Raw genomic sequence first — 19,258 nt, forward strand, 5'->3', positions numbered from 1 at the left:
TCTTATATATTCTTATCAGATACATGATTTGCAAATATTTCCTACCATTCTGGGTTGTCTCTTAATTTCCTTGACAGTACTTATTGATGGCCAAAAGTTTTTAATTTTGATGAAGCCTTATTTATCTATTTTTTGTTGTTACTTACGCTTTTGATGTTACATCCACATTTTCTTTTCTTCCTTGTACAATAAAACAAACACTAAACCAGTGTTCCCTTCCAGCCTTGTAATTACATAAATGTGTGACCTTAGCCAAGTACTTAAACTCATTCAGAATTCAGTTTCCACATCTGTAAAAGGAAGCTTGGTTTAACAGAGTGGATGCTAATTTTTTGTGAATAAATTATCTTTATAAAATCCCTTACATGAGTAGTTCTCAGCCTGGGGCAAGTTTTTCCTCCATGTAACATTTGGCAATTTCTGGAAACATTTCTGGTTATCACAACTGGAGTGGGATCATACTGGCATCTGGCAGGTAGAGGCCAGGGATGCTGCTAAACATCCCATAATGCACAGGACAACTCCTACCAAAGAATTATCTAGCCTGAAGTGACAGTAGTGCTGAGGTTGAGAAACCCTGCTTTAAAATTATGATTCTAGTATGCCAGTTTATTTTTAAGTGGTAGTCTTTGAGTTCGTCTGCAATAGCCAGGTGCCTTTGTGCTCCTAGCCTATTGCTATGGAGTCTAAGAGCACAAAAACAATGACGGGAGAAAGGGGAGGTACCAGTGAAGGTAAAATAATTTAGATTTTTTAGGAAGAAATCAATTCTTGCACGTCAGGAGAATTTTGAAAGTGTTTTTAAGGCTATTTTAAACTACCGTGTCTTTTAACATAAAGAAAAAAATTATTTCCATGTCAACCCCTCCAGGCAAAGCCTTGTAGATGTATTCTTGTTATTGAGTCTTTTTCTTTAGGGTTTCTGGAACAAAATAGTTTTTGTGAAATAGTTTGTACATGCTATGAAGTATTTTTAATCAATCATAAAAGAAACAGAGCAACTTGATGGAAGGAACTTGTAGTTGATATGTCTCTGCATTCGTGATTTATCTGAACTCAAAGGAAGTTGATATTCCAGCTGATCACATTAATTCAGCTTTCTCTAATACCATCTGCTGGAATGTACTCATTCGCCTATGTTCCACAAATAATCTATCCAAAATCAAACAGATGATAGCTTGAAATATGTTTCAGCATTTCTAAATATTTTGGCATGTAAAAAGCTGTCATATTTGAAGGTATTTCTTTTCTGTGATAATACTGCTGTTTCATGCCCTGCATGATTAGATGTAATCATTATCACCAGCACCAGGACCACCACCATCATCATCATAGACTAAAATTCCTTGATTATAATATATCAGGATCTATTCTAAGCACTTTATGTTCGTATCATTTTTCCTCACAAAAATCCTAGAAGGTAGTTTTTTTATTAATCTCAATTTTGCAGATAACAGCAAAGTATCCAATAAAGGGGATAAAATACTTGCTGAGTCATATTTCCTTACTATGTCTTCTCATGTGTCAAACTAGTTCATATTTTAACAATAGATAAAGCGTATTTATTGTTAAATCTGTAACATTGATGTCCTTAATTTTCTGGCACCCTAGATAATGGCAATTGAAGACTGAGTTATTTCTAAATCTTTTTTCAAGAACAGACATTTTACAATTAATTGTCTCTCTCAAAAGTGTATGTATGCACCTTCCAGCTGCTGTAATACCTTCCCATCTCTGCATATTTATACAAATTTAAAACTGTAAAACTTCTCCATTATATAAGTAATGGAAAGGTTTTTGTTTAACTTTGTTTATATGTATAGGAAGCAGTGAGAGAAAACAATAAGAGAAGAGAAATGGAAGAGAAGACCAGGAGGGCAAAACTTGCGAAAGAGAAAGCTGAACAAGAAAAGTTAGAACGCCAGAAGAAAAAGAAACAACTCATTGACATAAACAAAGGTATGAAAATATTTCCAATTTTTATAAAAATGCAAAAAGTACAAAATAATTGCAGTTATTTATTTTTGGATTATAACGTACATTTTCATAGAAAATTCACAATAGTATTAGTTACTTGTGCCAAATTTCTCTCATGATGCTGTCTGTATTTCATATATCCCTACATTGAGCATCCAGGATTTTTAATAACCAACGCAAGATGTTATTTTGTTGAGATAGTGTTTTTCTCCCTACTTTTCTTACCATAGTATATTATATTCTGGATGAGGCAGTGGGGAGGGAAGAAGAGGGTGAGATGAAATGTGAAAAACTGGTATGGGGAGATAAGCCTTAGCTTTTAACTTCATTTTGTTGGCACATGTCTGTTGACAGTGCAGTAACAGTTAACAGTCTTTCTTTGAGGCTTGAACATTTTAAGTCCTAAGAGATACTGACAGCACTATTACAAGTTGAATAAAATAGGGAAAGGCATCTTGCACAGCTATGAACCTAAGCACAAGATGCTGGTATGTCTATAGAGTTTAAAGTAAGTTGTTTGAGGCCAGGCACAGTGGCTCATGCATGTAATCCCAGCACTTTGGGAGGCTGAGGCGGGAGGTTCACTTGAGGTCATGAGTTCAAGACCAGTCTGGCCAACAGGGTGAAACCCCATCTCTACAAAAAATACAAAAATTAGTCAGGCATGGTGGCAGGCACCTGTAATCCCAACTGCCCAGGAGGCTGAGGTGAGAGGATTGTTTGAAACTGGGGAGGCGGAGGCTACAGTGAGCCAAGATCGTGCCATTGTACTCCAGCCTGGGCGACAGAGCAAGACTCTATCTCAAATAAATAAATAAATAAATAAAGTTAGTTGTTTTATTGGTTAGCAAGAGTGACTGTATATTGTTGGTGAGTTGTTTGGTTTGGTTGGTTTACTTTCTAAAGAAGAGAGGGCAAAAAAAGAAAGTGATTGGTATCAGGTATCTGCACACTGAAAATTTAAGAATAAAAAAGCATGCATAGATAGCCTTTGTCACCTGAGGTTTAGAGAATTTACAAACAAAACAAAACAAAATCTGAACAAGATACAAGGTAATATGATTAATATGGACCATGTATTACTGAAGATAACAATAGTAAAAATTGCAAGCACTCTATAATATTGACCATATGCCAAGCATGGTCGTAAGACTTTTACGTATTTATTTTATTTTTTTTTTGAGTCGGAGTCTAGCTCTGTCCCCCAGGCAGGAGTGCAGTGGCACGATCTCGGCTCACTGCAACCTCTGCCTCCTGGGTTCAAGTGATTGTCCTGCCTCAGCCTCCCAAGTAGCTGGGATTACAGGCACCTGCCACTACACCCAGCTAATTTTTGTATTTTTGGTAGAGACGGGGTTTCACTGTGTTGGCCAGGCTGGTCTTGAACTCCTGACCTCGTGATCCACCTGCCTCGGCCTCCCAAAGTGCCGGGATTACAAGCATGAGCCACTGCGCCCAGCACTTTTACATATTTTAAGTCAATCCTCACAACATCTCTATGAGGTAGGTATTATTATCATCTCATTTTACAGATAGAAAACTGAGGCTAATAGAAATTAAGGAACTTGGCCAAGGTCACACAAATAGGAAGTACTAGCACCAAGATTAGAATCCAAGTTGTCTCACTATGGAATCTTTCCATTTACCTATGCCACTGTCAGGAGAAAATGATAACAACAACAACTAACATATAGCACTTGCTACTCACCAAGAACTATTCTAGGAATTTTGCATTTAGGAGCCAATTTAATCCTCACAGAACCCTATTAGGAAAGTACTACTATCTCATTTTAAAATGACAAAACTGGGGCACGGAGAAGTTAAGTAACTTGCCCAAGGTCACACAGATAGTGAGAGGTGGAATTAAGATTTGAACCCAGGCAGTGTGTAACCAGAGTTAATTATGTGTTTTTAAGTATAATTATTAATTATAACAATCATTATCAAGTATTTTGCAGTAATGTCTCTTAATGTCTAATCTTCTAAGGTAATGTCCATACCGTTAAGTTTAGTCTTCGTACTTTTAAAATATATAAACATTTTCAGGAATTGACTATAGTTTGTATCTTCCACCCAGGAAACAAATATAACATTTTAACAGAAGAAAAACAGTAATATTATGTAAAAAGCTGTGTTAAAATAGAATAGTATCAACATAATTTAGCAAACAAACTTCGTAATTAGAATCAGGAAAACTGGTCATGACTGCAGTCACTCTATTAGGAGGTAAGCACTAGAGTACAGCATGGCAATATGTATTTACAGGAAGTTATCATTGAGAAAGTGAAGAAGTCAGTAGAAAAGTTCTGAAGGTGGCTGGGCACAGTGGCTCACACCTGTAGTCCCAGCACTTTGGGAGGCTGAGGTGGGCGGATCACGAGGTCAGGAGTTCGAGACCAGCCTGGCTAATATGGTGAAACCCCGTCTCTACTAAAAATACAAAAATTAGCCAGGCATGGTGGTACGCACCTGTAGTCCCAGCTACTCGGGAGGCTGAGGCAGAAGAATCGCTTGAACCTGGGAGGCAGAGGCTGCAGTATCATAGTGCTGCACTCCAGTCTGGGTGACAGAGCAAGATCTGTCTCAAAAAAAAAAAAAGTTCTGAAAGTTAGCTCCTTTATGTGCAGGGAGGAGTAGCTGGGGAAGAAACTGGAAGAGATAGTAGGGGACAGGGGACAGATTGTGAGCTCTCTTTTTTTTTTTTTTTTAAATTATACTTCAAGTTCTGCAGTACCCTTATAGAACGTGCAGTTTTGTTACATAGGTATACACATGCCATGGTAGTTTGCTGCACCCATCAACCCATCATCTATTTCTCCTAATGGTATCTTTCTTTCTTTTCTGCTATGCCAAGGGTCTTACCCTGAAAGCAATGGGAAGCCTGTGAATGTTTATAAACTGGAAAGTGATGTACATAGTCAGGTTTCTTAGATCATTTTGTTTTTGTTTTGTTTTGTTTTTTGGGTTTTTTTTTTTTTTTTTTTTTTTAAAGACAGGATCTCACTGTCTCCCAGGCTGAAGTGCAGTGCCATGATCTTAGCTCACTGCAGCCTCCCAGCCAGAAAGGTCATTTTGACAGAAGCAGAAAGAATGTATTGGAAGGGGAAAGCACTAAGGAAATAAAGGTTATGAGGATATTGTCATAGTCCTGACAAGAGATGATGGTGGCCTGAACTAATACAGTGACAGTGAGATTTAAAAAGCAGCAAGGGGTATATTAGTCAGAGTTATTTTGAGAAACAGAACTAGTAAGATGTGTATGTTTACAGACGCATGCACACACACACAGACTTATGGAATTGTTTCGAGTGATTATAGAAGCTGGCAGGTTTAAATTCTGCAAGGCAGGAGGACAGGCTAGAGTCCCAGAGGAAAGCCTGTGCTACAGTTCAAGTCTGAAAACCATCTGCTGCAGAATTCTCTCTTGCTTGGGGGATGTCAGTCTTTTTGTTCTAGTCAGACCCTCAATTGATTGGACGAGGCCCACCCACAGCATGGAGTACAAACCGCTTTACCCAAAGTTCACTGATTTAAATGTTGATCTCATCCAAAAACACCCTCACAGAAACATCCAGAATAATGTTTGACCAAGTATCTGGACATTGTGGCCCAGCCAAGTTGACATATAAAATTAACCATCATGAGAGGATGTTAAAGGATAGAATTGACGGGTGCTGATGATTGATTGGATGTGTAAATCAAAGGAGGCAAGTGTTAAAGAAGATGGTACACTTCACAGAGAAAGCAAATTCAGGAATAGAACAGATTTTATCAGGAGACTTACAATGACTGGTATCATTTTAAACACGTTTAGTTTTCAGATACCTTGTAAAGATGGAAAATGCCTAAGAAGCCATATGGTATATGTGATTGTGAAACTCAGCAAAGAAGTCTAAACTAACCATATCGGCTTGGGGATCATTGGTTTTTATTCGAAGATTAAAGTTACAGTGTACTAGTTTGCCAGGGCTTCCATAAGAATATGCCACAAGCTAGGTGCTTCAAACAACAGATATACGTTGTCTGACAGTTCTGGAGGCTAGAAGTCCAAGATCAAGGTGTCAGCAGGGTCATGCTCCTTTTGAAGAGTCTACGGTAGGATCTGTGCCAGGCCTCTCTCCTAGATTCTTGTAGTGTCTTGCTTTGTCGCAGTGTAACTTCAACCTTCACATGGCATTCTCCCTGTGTGCCTCTCTGTCTTTTCACATGGTGTTTATTTTATAAAAATACCAGTGATATTGAATTAGAGGCCCACCCTACTCCAGTATAACCTCCTCTTAATTATTTTTATTTTGTTTCTTTAGAAATGGGGTCTCACTCTGTCACCCAGGCTGGAATACAGAGATGTGATCATAGCTCACTGCAGCCTCAAACTCCTAGGCAGAAGCAATCCTCCTCCCTCAGCCTCCCATGTATGCTACCATGCCCAGCTGCTCTTAGTTACTGGTTTTTTTTTCCCCCCCCTAAAATAAATATTTAGAACAATCACCTCTTAATTACATAGTTCAACTTATAGCATGTGTGTTTGAATGGGATCACCAGGGTAAAGTATAAATCAGAGGTTCTGAAACTATTTGATCTCAGAACCCATTTACACTAAAAATCATTGAGGACCCCAAATGCCTTTTGTTTATGTAAGTTGTTTATATTGACATTTATCATATTAGATTTAAAACTGAGATAATTTTAAAATTCTCGATTGATTGATTCAATTAAAATAATAATAGTAAACCTTTTCATGTTAAAATAAATAACCTTTTAAATGAAAAATATCTATATTTTCCAAAACAAAAAAAGAATTAGAAAAGAAAAAATTAGTGTCATAAATCTCTTCACAGTCTGACTTAATAAGACAGCTTGATTCTCATACCTACTTTTCTATTCAATCGGATTCAATATCATTCTTCATGTAACTTCTGGAAAACTTCACGATACACTCAGGAAAGAATGAGAAATAAAAAGGCAAAAAATTATCATTATTATTATGAAAATAGTTTTCACCTTGCAAATCCCTGAAATGATCTTGAGGGGCCTCCAGGAGTCCCGTGCCCACACTCCAGCATTGCTGGAGTGAACAATGAAAAGAGTAAGTGGTTAAAAATGGAGCCTATTGGCTGAGCGCAGTGGCTCACACCTGTAATCTCAGCACTTTGGGCATCCGAGGCGGGTGGATCATGAGGTCAGGTGTTCAAGACCAGCCTGGCCAAGATGGTGAAACTAAAAATACAAACATTAGCTGGGCATGGTGGCAGGTGCCTGTAATCCCAGCTACTCGGGAGGCTGAGGTGGAGAATTACTTGAACCCAGGGGGGCAGAAGTTGCAGTGAGCTGAGATCACACCACTGCACTCCAGCCTGGGCTACAGAGCAAGACTCTGTCTCAAAAAAAAAACATTGAGCCTATCCAGTTTTGTTCTGAGAATGTAATCTTTCTCCACACTACAGCGATTCCTACCCTCCTCCGAGTATTTATTAACCTTTCACTGTTCTCCTAAAAATGTGTCTATAACAGACAAAGAAAGAAGGTCTTATTTTGATTGTGTCTAGTTGTTATAGGACCAACAAGTTTGTATGCCTGCTGCACAGTAACAGACCAATACCCTGAGACAACTGGGATGCAGCAGAGAAAGACATTAATGATTGCAGGGCACCAAGAAAAGAGATGGGAGGAGACCCTCAAATCCATCCCCTCAAGGAGTTCTGGGCTGGGATGTTTAAGTGGATCTTGGTGAGCAGGGGGCTGGAAAATTAGAGTTATTGATTGACCAGGGCAAGGGGGATGAAATCATCAGGATGTGGAAACTGCATTCTTTGGTGAGTCAGCTTCTTGTGGGATCCTTCAGACCAGCTGACGTCAGTAGTTTCATTGGTATGCAGCACTGAAAGAATAGCTCAAATGGAAAACTTAATGTTTTATAATGTTCAAGTTGTTATCTACACAGCAGTTAAGGGGAACTATAATCTTGTAACAGGGTCTGTGTGATTCTGAAGCAGTAAGTACCGAACAACTATGAGGAAGGAGGTCAAGCAGGTCAGAGAGCAAGCTGACTTAATGATTAACACTGAATCACTGAATGTGCTACAAGCTTGGTTTATCTTCCTTTCTTTCTGTCTTTTTTTTTTTTTTTTGAGATAGGGTCTCACTTTGTTGCCAAGACTGGAGTGCAATGGCGCAGTCTCGTCTTGCTGCAGTCTCCGCCTCTTGGGCTCAACCAATCCTCCCACCTCAGCCTCCCCAGTAACTGGGACTATAGGCACACAGCACCATGCCCAGCTAATTTTTGTATTTTTTGTAGATGAGGAGTTTCGCCATGTTGCCCAGGCTGGCCTTGAACTCCTGGGATCAAGTGATCTTCTTTGGCCTCCCAAAGTACTGGGATTATAGGCATGAGTTACTGTGCCTGGCCTATTTTCTTTTTCTTTCTTTCTTTCTTTCTTTCTTTCTTTCTTTCTTTCTTTCTTTTGTTTTTTTTGAGATGGAGTCTTGCTCTGTTATCAAGGCTGGAGTGCAGTGGCGCAATCTCAGCTCACTACAACCTCTGCCTCCTGGGTTCAAGTGATTCTCCTGCCTCAGCCTCCCAAGTAGCTGGGATTACAGGTGTGAGGCACCACTCCCGGCCTTGGCCTATTTTCATTTCTTTCCCTCCTTTCTTCCCTGATTAATTTTTAAATTTTTATAGGGATGGTTTCATAGTCTGTATGTATTTTCATTTGCTAATATTTAGTTAATTACCTCTTCAAATGTCATTGAGACCATAAGATAAATATCCAAATAAGTTTTTATGCATATGCTCAGCTGAGTGATTTGAGCATGAAAAATAAATTTTTAAAAATTGTATTTGTTTTTTATATATTAGTACCATAGCTCTATTTACATATCAATCAAATAGTAAACTACATTAGCTTCTTGACTCATGGCCCATGTGTTACAAATATTATTATCATTTATTGTAATGTTACTTTATTCTTGGACTATATGTGCCTTGGTACTTATAAATACGTTTCAAAAACAGATCCTTCTATTGCAAGTGTGTAGTTTTAATTATGAAAATGAAAAGATGCAGGAAAGAAAGAATAATAATAATAGAGTTGGGTGTCTGTCAAGATGGAGCTCACTGTCTGAGTTTCTCAGAGAGTGTCTTATGAAAGATGCTGTTATCAACTAGATGGAAGGCAGTTGTGAGCCTTCTGAGAGCTGGGAGGAATCATGATGGAGACACATCATGTGTGAATCCATGGGGTGTGAAAGCCTATGGAAGACACGAGTGAGGTGTCATCAGAAAGTGATTATAGAACTTTAAATATGTCCAATTAGAACATTGTAATCTTATCTTCCATTGAAAGAGAGATGATATGGAACATTTCATTGCCATTGTGAGGTATGTAATATATAGTACATAGAGGTATTTCATGCATGGGACCAGAGATACATACCACTGGAGCCATAGGATCTTACCTATAACAAAAGTAGAGAGTCTATTGGGTAAAGTAAGTCACATTGGAAATTACAAATAACTTTTTTAAAAAGTGTACGCTTTCTGTAAAGCTTCTATTTCCTATCAATGTAGCAAAGGACAAACACTTCTCCCCCAACTTTTTTTTTTTTTTACACATCTATTACTTAGTAGATGTAACTTAGCAAAAGTGAGGTGTATTTATATGGCTTACAAAATTATGTACATTCATCAAGGAGAAATATTTGAGGATTTAATTATTCAGAATAATAATAGGATAAAGCAAACACAAAAGATTATTTCTGTAATCTAGATGTGATCAACTGAGCTCAGAATTAAGTAAAGATATGAAAACCAAGCAGCCAGAGAATTATATCTTTCAAGTTAAATCCATAAAAAAATACCACGTGCCAAGGCTATATTTTGAGAGAATTGGAGATCAGAAGGCAAAGGCCATGATAAGAAACAATTATTTTAATTGTAAAGAAGAAAATAGGTATGACTAAATATTAAAGAGACAGGCATTTTATAAACATTAAGTGATATTGCTAAAAATGTTAATTCTGTGTGTTCACAAGTGAAGATCAGTCTTAGCTCTGCTACCTACCTTTATGACCTAGTTCTGTTGCCTTATCTCTTCATGCCTCAGTTACCTCCTCTGTAATATAGAATAATGACATTCACCTCCTATAGTTTTAGTGAAGATTAAGTGAGATAATTAAGTACATTACAAAACACGGGACCTAGAATATACTTGCTGCTGCTGATACGATGAGAGTCATTTTTATGCTTCTTGAAGAATCTGGTAGAAGCTCAAGAAATAGTCTCCACCCTTAAGAAGTTTTCATTTTTGTCAGAGAAATAAAATAAAGCTGACCTAGCAAACATTAAACTGATACATAATAGAGATTATTTCCTCTTTAGCTCTATCTTAAAAGGGAAATCAACGAGGTCTGGTAAAATTACATAAAGTTTCATGGAGAAGGCTAAATACAGCCTCTGAACATACCAGTCAATCTAGACCCTGAAGGATGGGTAACATTTGGCTGAGCAGAGGTGAAACTATCCAAGTAAAAGGGAATAACATCAGCAGTAGTGCACGTCAGCACATAAGGCAGCATGCTTTATGTAGGATATGTGTAATAGTCCACAGGAAAATACATCAAAACAATTAAGAGAATGGGTCCTAAGTTCAAGTCCCAGCACCACAGTTTAATAGCCATATAATCTCTGACAAGGTGTTTCATCTTTCTGTGCCTCAATTTTTTTCTTCTATAAAACCAGAGACTGGTGTTATTTATACTGTAGTCTATTTAGCGATTATACATTAATGGCATTTGGCCTGTTGCCAGTCTCTGATAGTTAAATTTTCAGTCAGTATTTTCTGTTGGTGTCATTTTAGCGAAGGGTTTGATTTGGAAAACTGTTGGAAAGGTAGGATGGAGCCAGGCTGTGAAAGAGCCTTCCAAGTCAGGCAGGAGTGTTGTGGCATGATGAGGTAGGAGAGCTAAGAGCTAAGGTTATTATGGGAATTCATTCAGGGATTTTCAAGAAGTAAGGCAAAGCACAAGAAAGGAGAGGAGGCTACAAGGAGGATGTAGCTGGGAAAGAACAGTGAAAGGTGATGAAAAGGGGAGTGAGCTCATACCTGATTTCTCTCTTCAAAGGAGTTTAAACCTGTAGCAGTTTGAGAAGATGGTAACAGGAAGGAAAAAAATTCATAAAGGAGATTTTATAAGGGAGTTGGAAGTTGCAAGCAACAGATTGACAGATGAGCAAGAGACATCTTTTTAAAAGAACAGCACAGTTTGACCAGTAGATAATTATATATTGATGTATTTTGGCACATTAGGCTATTTGATTCATCCAACCAACATTTATTGCACCATTTTCCAAATAATTATAATTAGAGCATGCACAGTAATATACCACTTATTTAAATGTAAAATTGAGAAAGCTAATTTAAATGCAACAAAAATATGCTAAGTCAACAAATGTACTCTGAAATGCATGCAACAGTATGCAAACTATGTAAAGTACTTGGTCTAATCTATGTTTTCCAATGTTTGGCTATATTGGTATAGATGATAATTATCTTAGGGACTACTATAAAAAAGATTAATTAATTCTGTAGGTAGAGAGAAAAAGCTTACCAAATATTTGTAAATAAATCTCTTTCTTTTCATGTTTATGGAAGTCAGCAAATTAACTGCAAAATCTTAGAGGAAGCAATAAGAAAAGTATGTTAAAAATGGGTATTTTGAAATTGCAAACTATAAGCATGATTCTTATGCAAATATTAATTTAATCAGGAACAGTTTTACTCCTCCTTATATAAGATTATATGGAAATCAGAATTGCCTGTTTACTTCTAGTGTCATGATAAAGAATGAGGTACCTTAGATTTGATGAAAAATCAGTCTTCAGAGAGTAGATTAGCAGTTTTTGCCAAATAAATCTAAACATTTAAACTCTGTGGTTGATAGCAATTTTGTTTTTGTCTGTTTTTTCTAGTTGTGAAATAATTACATCTTGTAAGTGAATGAACTCATTTCACATTATATCATTTTGATCTGAGTAGGTCAATTTATGTTTCTTACTGTCATACCCCAGACATTATAGTCACCAAAATTATAGATTAGAAAACTCACAAATAATGGAATTGATTCAAGTAGTAGTAAATCACCTCCAATAATGTCAATTAATGAGACAATATTGGTACTATCATTCCAGCATATTTTTACAACTGCTAATAAACAGCTCATAGATGCTAATACAAAGTAAAACAAGTTTGTATGCTTGGTGGACCTAGAAAACAGTCTTTGGCCTAGCAAAGCCTTACCTATGAAGAGAAAAAGTGTATCTGGCTGATACTCTGTTTACTTTAAGTTACCTAGATTCCTACCTTAGCAAACATTTCAAGAAATCTGTGTTTATTCAAAAATCAGAATTTTTTTTCTCTTTGTTCTCTAGATTTGTTTTTTCAGTGAAAATTTGGGCTTTGTTTCCCCAAATAAAATTATTCAGTACAGTAAAGATTTTCCCAGGTCTTTGGAGCTTCTCACACATTAAGGTGTTTAGTATGAATTCGTGACTTTGTTATTTTACTGAAGTATCTTCAGGTCCATGTTAAGGCAATATCATGTCATGCTGCTGCCATTCATCAACAATTTGTTGAATTTCTAAGTTCAAGCATTGGGATAAAAGATATTGAGATGCAGAGGAGGAGCTCCCACTGTAGCAATCATCGAATGATAAATCACACCCTGCTGGTTGAATCTGCTGATCCCCAATGACATGCAATCTTTCAGATCTCTCCTTCATTGGTTTAGCCTGTGATTGAAATGAGTTTACCCCTCTTGCCTTTGGAGCCAGACAATACCAGTTCACGTCATGGCCCTGCTCCCTACACAGTGTATTCTTGAACAACTCATCTAACCTCTCTGATCCTCAAGGACAGAGAAAACAACAGCCTCTACCTCATAGGATTTTCATAAGAACTAAATGAGAGGATACATGTAAATCTCTTAGTACTTGCCTGGCACATGGTTAGCACGTAATAATAAGTGTTAAATGTTATCCCTTTAATAATAATTGTTTAGTGAACATATCAAGGAAAATTATTGATGGCAATAATCATTACAATAAGATCTTGATTGACTAGCCTAAGAGAAGTGGTGTTTTGATTACTCTGACTTTATAATTATATAGAAAGCTATTTATTCATCAGTCTTTGTCATCTGAAATCTTTCTGAACTCTTAGTGTACAACCCTCCTTGCACTCTCCCAACCACCTCCCCCACCAAAAAAATTTTGGCTTTACATGTTACATAGGTGAAAATGTGCAGCAGCATATTGCTCTTAAATATAATTTTGGACATGTAGCCAGCATGTCCAATATTGCTGGACATGTAGCCAGCATGGTATAAATATATATATACCAATATATATTTACTGGTAGATCATTAGTATTTCATTATTGTTTCTGGGCATCAGTGATCAGTATATACTAGCATTGGAGCACGTGCTTTATCTGTACTATTTCCAGAATACACTCTAGATTAATTGAAGATTCTAGTTATTTTTCCCTGTAGCCTATTTGAGCTACTTATCACTAGTAATTTTTTTTTCTGACCCCATACTAAAATAATTACATTTCTGGCTTCAGTTCATGGGAAATAAGTGCTAAACTCTCATTCTATCTGGCTTAGCAGTAAAACAAATTTCTACATCTACTAAAAATATTCTTTTCAATGAGAGACAAAAATAAATATGTGAAACAAGATAGGTAATATACTTTAGATCTCATTAAGAGTTCTTACATTCTAAATGCAGAAACTCAGATTTGCAAAAACTGTAAGAGCTGTCTTCAGTGTGCTGAACATTTAGCAAGATTTCATCAATTCCTGTGTAGAAGATGAGTAACACTGGCAGTTACAAATTTGGCTTTTCTCTACAATATATGCTTTTTGCTATATATGATTTATGCACCTTTACTAGGCGGAAATCTATGAAAATATTAGAGCAGGTAAGTGAAAACAATAAAACTGACTGTATAAGAAATGACCAAAACACATTGTAGGTGGCCTAATCATTTATTAAAAACATGCTTTGTTCCATATTTTAATATTCTAACTCCTATTACAGAAAAGTGTCAAATGAATAACAGCTGTTATACAGCAACATTGCAATTAATTTGGCTCTGTTCTCAGTCAAATGCGCGTAGATTCATGTCAGTAATTATACCTAACAGATTCTCAGAACCAACAAACTGCACTGAACCCAACTGAGTCTCTAATGACTTTTTTTTTTTTTAAATTATATTTGTTCCACCCACACTGAATCCCCGAGCCCCTGGGCTGCTTCAGAATCAGAACAAAATCTACTGTTACACTTGGCCAGGCGCGGTGGCTCATGCTTGTAATCCCAGCACTTCGGGAGGCTGAGGTGGGCAGATGAGCTGAGGTCAGGAGTTCGAGACCAGCCTGGCCAACATGGTGAAACCCCATCTCTACTAAAACTACAAAAATTAGCTGGGTGTGGTGGCGGGTGCCTGTAATCCCAGCTACTCAAGAGGCTGAGGCAGAATTGCTTGAACCCGGAAGGCGGAGGTTGTAGTAAGCCAAGATGACACCACTGTACTCCAGTCTGGGCAACAGAATAAGACTCTGTCTCAAAAAAAAAAAATTCATTGTTACACTAAATGTGCAAAAGGATTATGGACGAAAACCTTTCAGTGATTAGTTTAATTCCACAAGTATTTATTCAGTGCCTACAGTGTGCTGATTGGTGGTGACATACCCTCATCAAAGTATGATTGACTGATAACTTAGCACTATTAACCTATTTGAGGGGTTATTAACTATCAGCCTTTCTCCCTCTCTTATGTGTGTCTGTTCTGTAAGAAATAATGGTTGTTGCTTCATGTAGTCCTATAGGTGTATGTATACTCTCACACAGGACCGTATGCAACATATAATATATAGATTTAACATTTTTTTCTTATTTTTTATATATATATATCTTTAAAACGTCTATGTTTCTTTTTTTATAAATAGTCAATCCTCAGTCCTCTGTTACACCCCTCATACATGAACAACCTATAAAATATATAGTAAGTGTATAATATCTTAACTAGTTAGTGGGAAAAAATGGAAAAGAAGACATAGTTTAAGAAAGCAATTATAGCTTTGTCACAATGGTATTATGAAGACATTAAAACCTAAACTTAGAATACCTGCTTGTCATATATATCAACAGTAGGTTTCATATGCTATTTCATAATAGCTTAGAAGATGATGGTATGATTCATTTGAAAATCAAAAAATAATTATCCTTTTAAATGTGCAATTAACTATGGATGGCATAATACTTTTATTTGTTTGAACCAGCACTGGAATCTACTTTAAATGTCCTTTAAAAAAATTCTTTTTGTCAGAGTAGATATTTCAGAGCTCCTGTATTTGATTTAGCCTTTTCTATTTGCTGAGCCCTGGAGAAAGTTGCCTAGGAATTATTTGGAGCATCATTAAATAGGATGGATGCATATAGGCCTCAGAAGACTCAGGCATAGCCGTGCTGAGGATTGGACAGCGTCCAGGAGGTTCCTTTTACATCCATGTGGTTCTGTGGTGTAAGACAACCACATTCTCAGAGTATGCTGGTTTAGGCTATGTTGTAATCTGTAAATCATAGTATCTTGTTTTGTTTGTCTCTTTAGTCCCTCATTTTTATAATGTAATCCCTACCCCAATTTTTAAGCTAATAATTTTATGCAGTTGAGTGTTTGAAGTTGAAGAAGTTTTCCAAATTTCCTGTTGATCTCACCAATATCTATGCATTCTTGGTTGAGTCACTACCTTGTCTGATTTTTTAGAACAGTATTTCTGTGAAAGGAAAATGTGTTCCCTCAAGTCCTCTTTTGTCAAAAACCCTTTGCACTTGCTTTCTTTTGCCAATTGAACCTTTTTTGAAATGCATCAGTAGGGAGAGCTTGCCTAGTCTTTGCTAGACAGGAGTAGCTGTAGGTGCATTTAAACAATCCAACTTGAAAAGGGGATTTCTCTCTTTTTATTTGAAAACAATTGAAAATGAAAAGTGTATGTCTCAGGACAGAGTGCTTAACCGACCTCATTCTACTGAACTTCAGCATAGTATATGAAACTGCCTCCCCTGTGTCTTCCCCAGTGTTTTAAAAAGATGCTTTACTTGTTTGAGGCAACTGGTTCTGAGTCAGAGCTCTATCCAGCATCACCAGAATCCATTATGTTGTTAGGTCTTGTTATACTGTTCTTTGCATCTCTTTCTTCTTCACTCAAATAGTCAATACAGCTTTGTTCTAAGGGCTATCTGATCATGTTTTGAGGGGAAATCGAGATCGAGCTATAGAGATGAACTATGGTTACATTAAGCTTTAAATGTAACCACACTCCTTCCCCAACAGTACATTCACATGCAGCCTGTACTTTTAAGTAATCCTGTAAGCTCCTGTGGCTAAAGCATGTTGAAAGTATCTATTTTCAATTGAGTAACCATGACAGTAGATGAAACCTCCAAAAGATACCTCCCTCCTCAAGGTTGGAAGTGGAGGTAGGGGCAAGGGTTGGCAGTGCAGTTTTCAGCCTATTCTCCCTCATCCTCTCTCTTTTTTTAAGACCCTAGAGGAACAAGGTAAACATCTTTATAAGGAAATGTATGGGTTTGCTCTTTTAAAACCACAGATAATTATAACCTTATAAAAAGAGATTCTGTGCCCTAGACTTCAGTAGTTAACATTTCTTCTGAAGGATGTGACTTTTTTTTTTTTTTTTTTTCCTTCTTTTGAGATGGAGTCTTGCTCTGTCGCCCAGGCTAGAGTGCAGTGGTGCGACCTCAGCTCACTGCAACCTCCGCCTCCCGGGTTCAAGCAATTCCAGTTCTCTGCCTCAGCCTCCCAAGTAGCTGGGATTATAGGTGCCCACCACCACGCCCGGCTAATTTTTGTATTTTTAGTAGAGATGGGGTTTCACCATCTTGGCCAGGCTGGTCTTGAACTGCTGACCATGTGATCCACCTGCCTCAGCCTCCCAAAGTGCTGGAATTAGAGGCGTGAGCCACTGCACCCGGCCAGATGTGATTTTTTTAAAGACGAAGTAACTGTAGACTAATTGATGCTGACATACCAAAGTAAAACCAGAAGTCTGTATTATTGAGGAGCCGTCTCAAAAATTTACTTTAAGACAATATGTCTTAAAGAAAAAAATGTATTATTTGAATGGAAAGTAGGACCACATGCCAGGTTTGGTTTGGTTTGGTTTGGTTGTTGTCATGTTTTTGTTGTTGTTTGAGAAGGGAAATGAGCGACTAGTTGCTTGTCTCAGAGGTATGGTAGGGAAAGGAAACCTTTTGGTGGAAGTTGGCCATCTCTTCAATCTCTGATATTCAAGGAATACCCAGTTATGGTTCACCAAATGTAAGTCCTTTGTTATAAGCGTCCTCTTTTATGTTGGTTTGTTTGGCCTGTAGACAGTTTCTGAAACTAGTTTCTTATTTCTATGAAATGCTTTCATATAATATTCATCTATAAAACCATTTGGATTTTACGAGTTGATATATTTTTATCATTCTGCTGCACCTCTCTCCCCTCCTTCTTTGGGCTTGTTGCACTGTCGTGCTCCTCCTGATGCATTGCTTCCTGGTGGGTGACATCATGATTTGTGAGCAACCCGATGTATAAATAAGGTGGTGAGAACTGCCTCAGCAATTCAGTTTCTATTTGAAAGGCATTAAGCAACCTCTTTCTGTTTTCTTACATTTTCCTCTACTTTGTGTTTTCACAGTTTTATTAGGCACTGTAGAAAGACCTGTTTTTCTCTTTCACTCCAGTTCTGAAAAACATTAGGTTGATTCAACATATTTTTGAAATGTAATGCCCCCTTCTGCTATAATATACTTCTCATACTGTATGCATTTTGGTCACACCCGGATGTGGAGTTTAGCAATAACTAACAACTACTAATTTTTAGGAGCATCCTAGCAATACAGATGCTTTCAGCAGTATGTTTTTATTTTTGCTGATATTAAAGGAGTGTTTATCTTAGAAGAGTGATAGGAAAGTTCACATCAGATTTGGAACTTAATCCTTGACTATGTAGACATTGAATATTCATAGGTGTTTTGTGTGGTATGATATGTGTGGAAATATATGTGAGATCAGTATCACTTCACCTCAATATCTTCAAAAGTGAATATGGATATGGTTTTATTAGCTGAACTCATTAGCAAAGATGCCTTTTAAAAATGGCAAAGGTTACAGTATATATAATGTATATGTGAATATCCACATATTATTAAATAGATTCCAACATGACTATTTGTATGTGTTTCTGTTAACAATATAGTTTACTATCATAGCTCATTTTTCAAAATCCCATTGAAGTATAAAGCTAGTTAGAAAGACATACAGTATCTTTTTCTTTTTTTCAGCTTTCCTGAGGTATAATTGACAAATTAATTGTACATATTGATGGTGTACAATGTCATGTTTTGATATATGTATTCATTGTGAAATGATTAAATCAATCTAATGTAACATATTCATCACCTCACATACTTTTTGATGGTAAGAACATTTTAGATCTACTCTCTGAGCAATTTTTTAGTGTACAATACAGTATTGTTAACTATAATTACCATGCTATACAGTTAGTCTCCAGAACTTATTCATCCTGTCTAACTGGAACTTGGTACTCTTTGGCCAACATCTGCCCATCTCTTTCCCCAGCTGTTGGCAAACACCATTCTTTCTGCTTCTATGAGATTGACTTTTTTAGACTGCACATGTAAGTGAGATCATACAGTATTTGTGTTTCTGTAAACAAGCATACAGTATTGATGTCAAGGTCTTGTATTACCCACCTTAGAACAAGACAGTAGGATAATTATTTTTATTCAGTTAATGTTCATTTATACCTACCCACATATTATTCTTTTTTTTTTTTTTTTTAAGACAAAGGAGTCTCACTATATTGCCCAGGCTGGCCTTGAACTCCTGGGCTCAAGCCATCCTCCTGCCTCAGCCTCCCGACTAGCTAGGATTACAGGAGTATACCACTGCCCTAGCTCCACATTTTACTCTTCATTCTTTTTTAGCATTTCAGAGCATCCATCTGGGATTAAGTCTTTCTGCCTGAAATACTCTTTCGTTTGGACAATGATAGCAAAGTATTTGGACAGAGCTTCTTCAGGAACTTTCTGAGTCAAGTCAGACCCAAGCCTTGTCCCACCCCTCCCCCAAGGCATGGTACCTTTGCCCTTCTTGTTAACCTCCTATGAGCTTTCATTCCTGTT

General features: G+C 37.1%; 1 protein-coding gene across 5 annotated transcripts in view; it reads left to right on the forward strand.

Moving 5' to 3' along the window:
• Nucleotides 1-19,258, forward strand: part of DIAPH2 (diaphanous related formin 2) — a 931,860-nt gene that overhangs the window by 714,738 nt on the left and 197,864 nt on the right. For all 5 annotated transcript variants that reach the window (XM_025372654.1, XM_025372652.1, XM_025372653.1 and 2 more), the window contains one exon: nt 1,824-1,959. In XM_025372654.1, coding sequence (XP_025228439.1) covers nt 1,824-1,959 — 136 coding nt within the window. The remainder of the gene's footprint in view (nt 1-1,823; nt 1,960-19,258) is intronic.

The sequence above is a fragment of the Theropithecus gelada genome, chromosome X (assembly GCF_003255815.1).
Source record: "Theropithecus gelada isolate Dixy chromosome X, Tgel_1.0, whole genome shotgun sequence".
Classification (NCBI taxonomy): domain Eukaryota; kingdom Metazoa; phylum Chordata; class Mammalia; order Primates; family Cercopithecidae; genus Theropithecus; species Theropithecus gelada.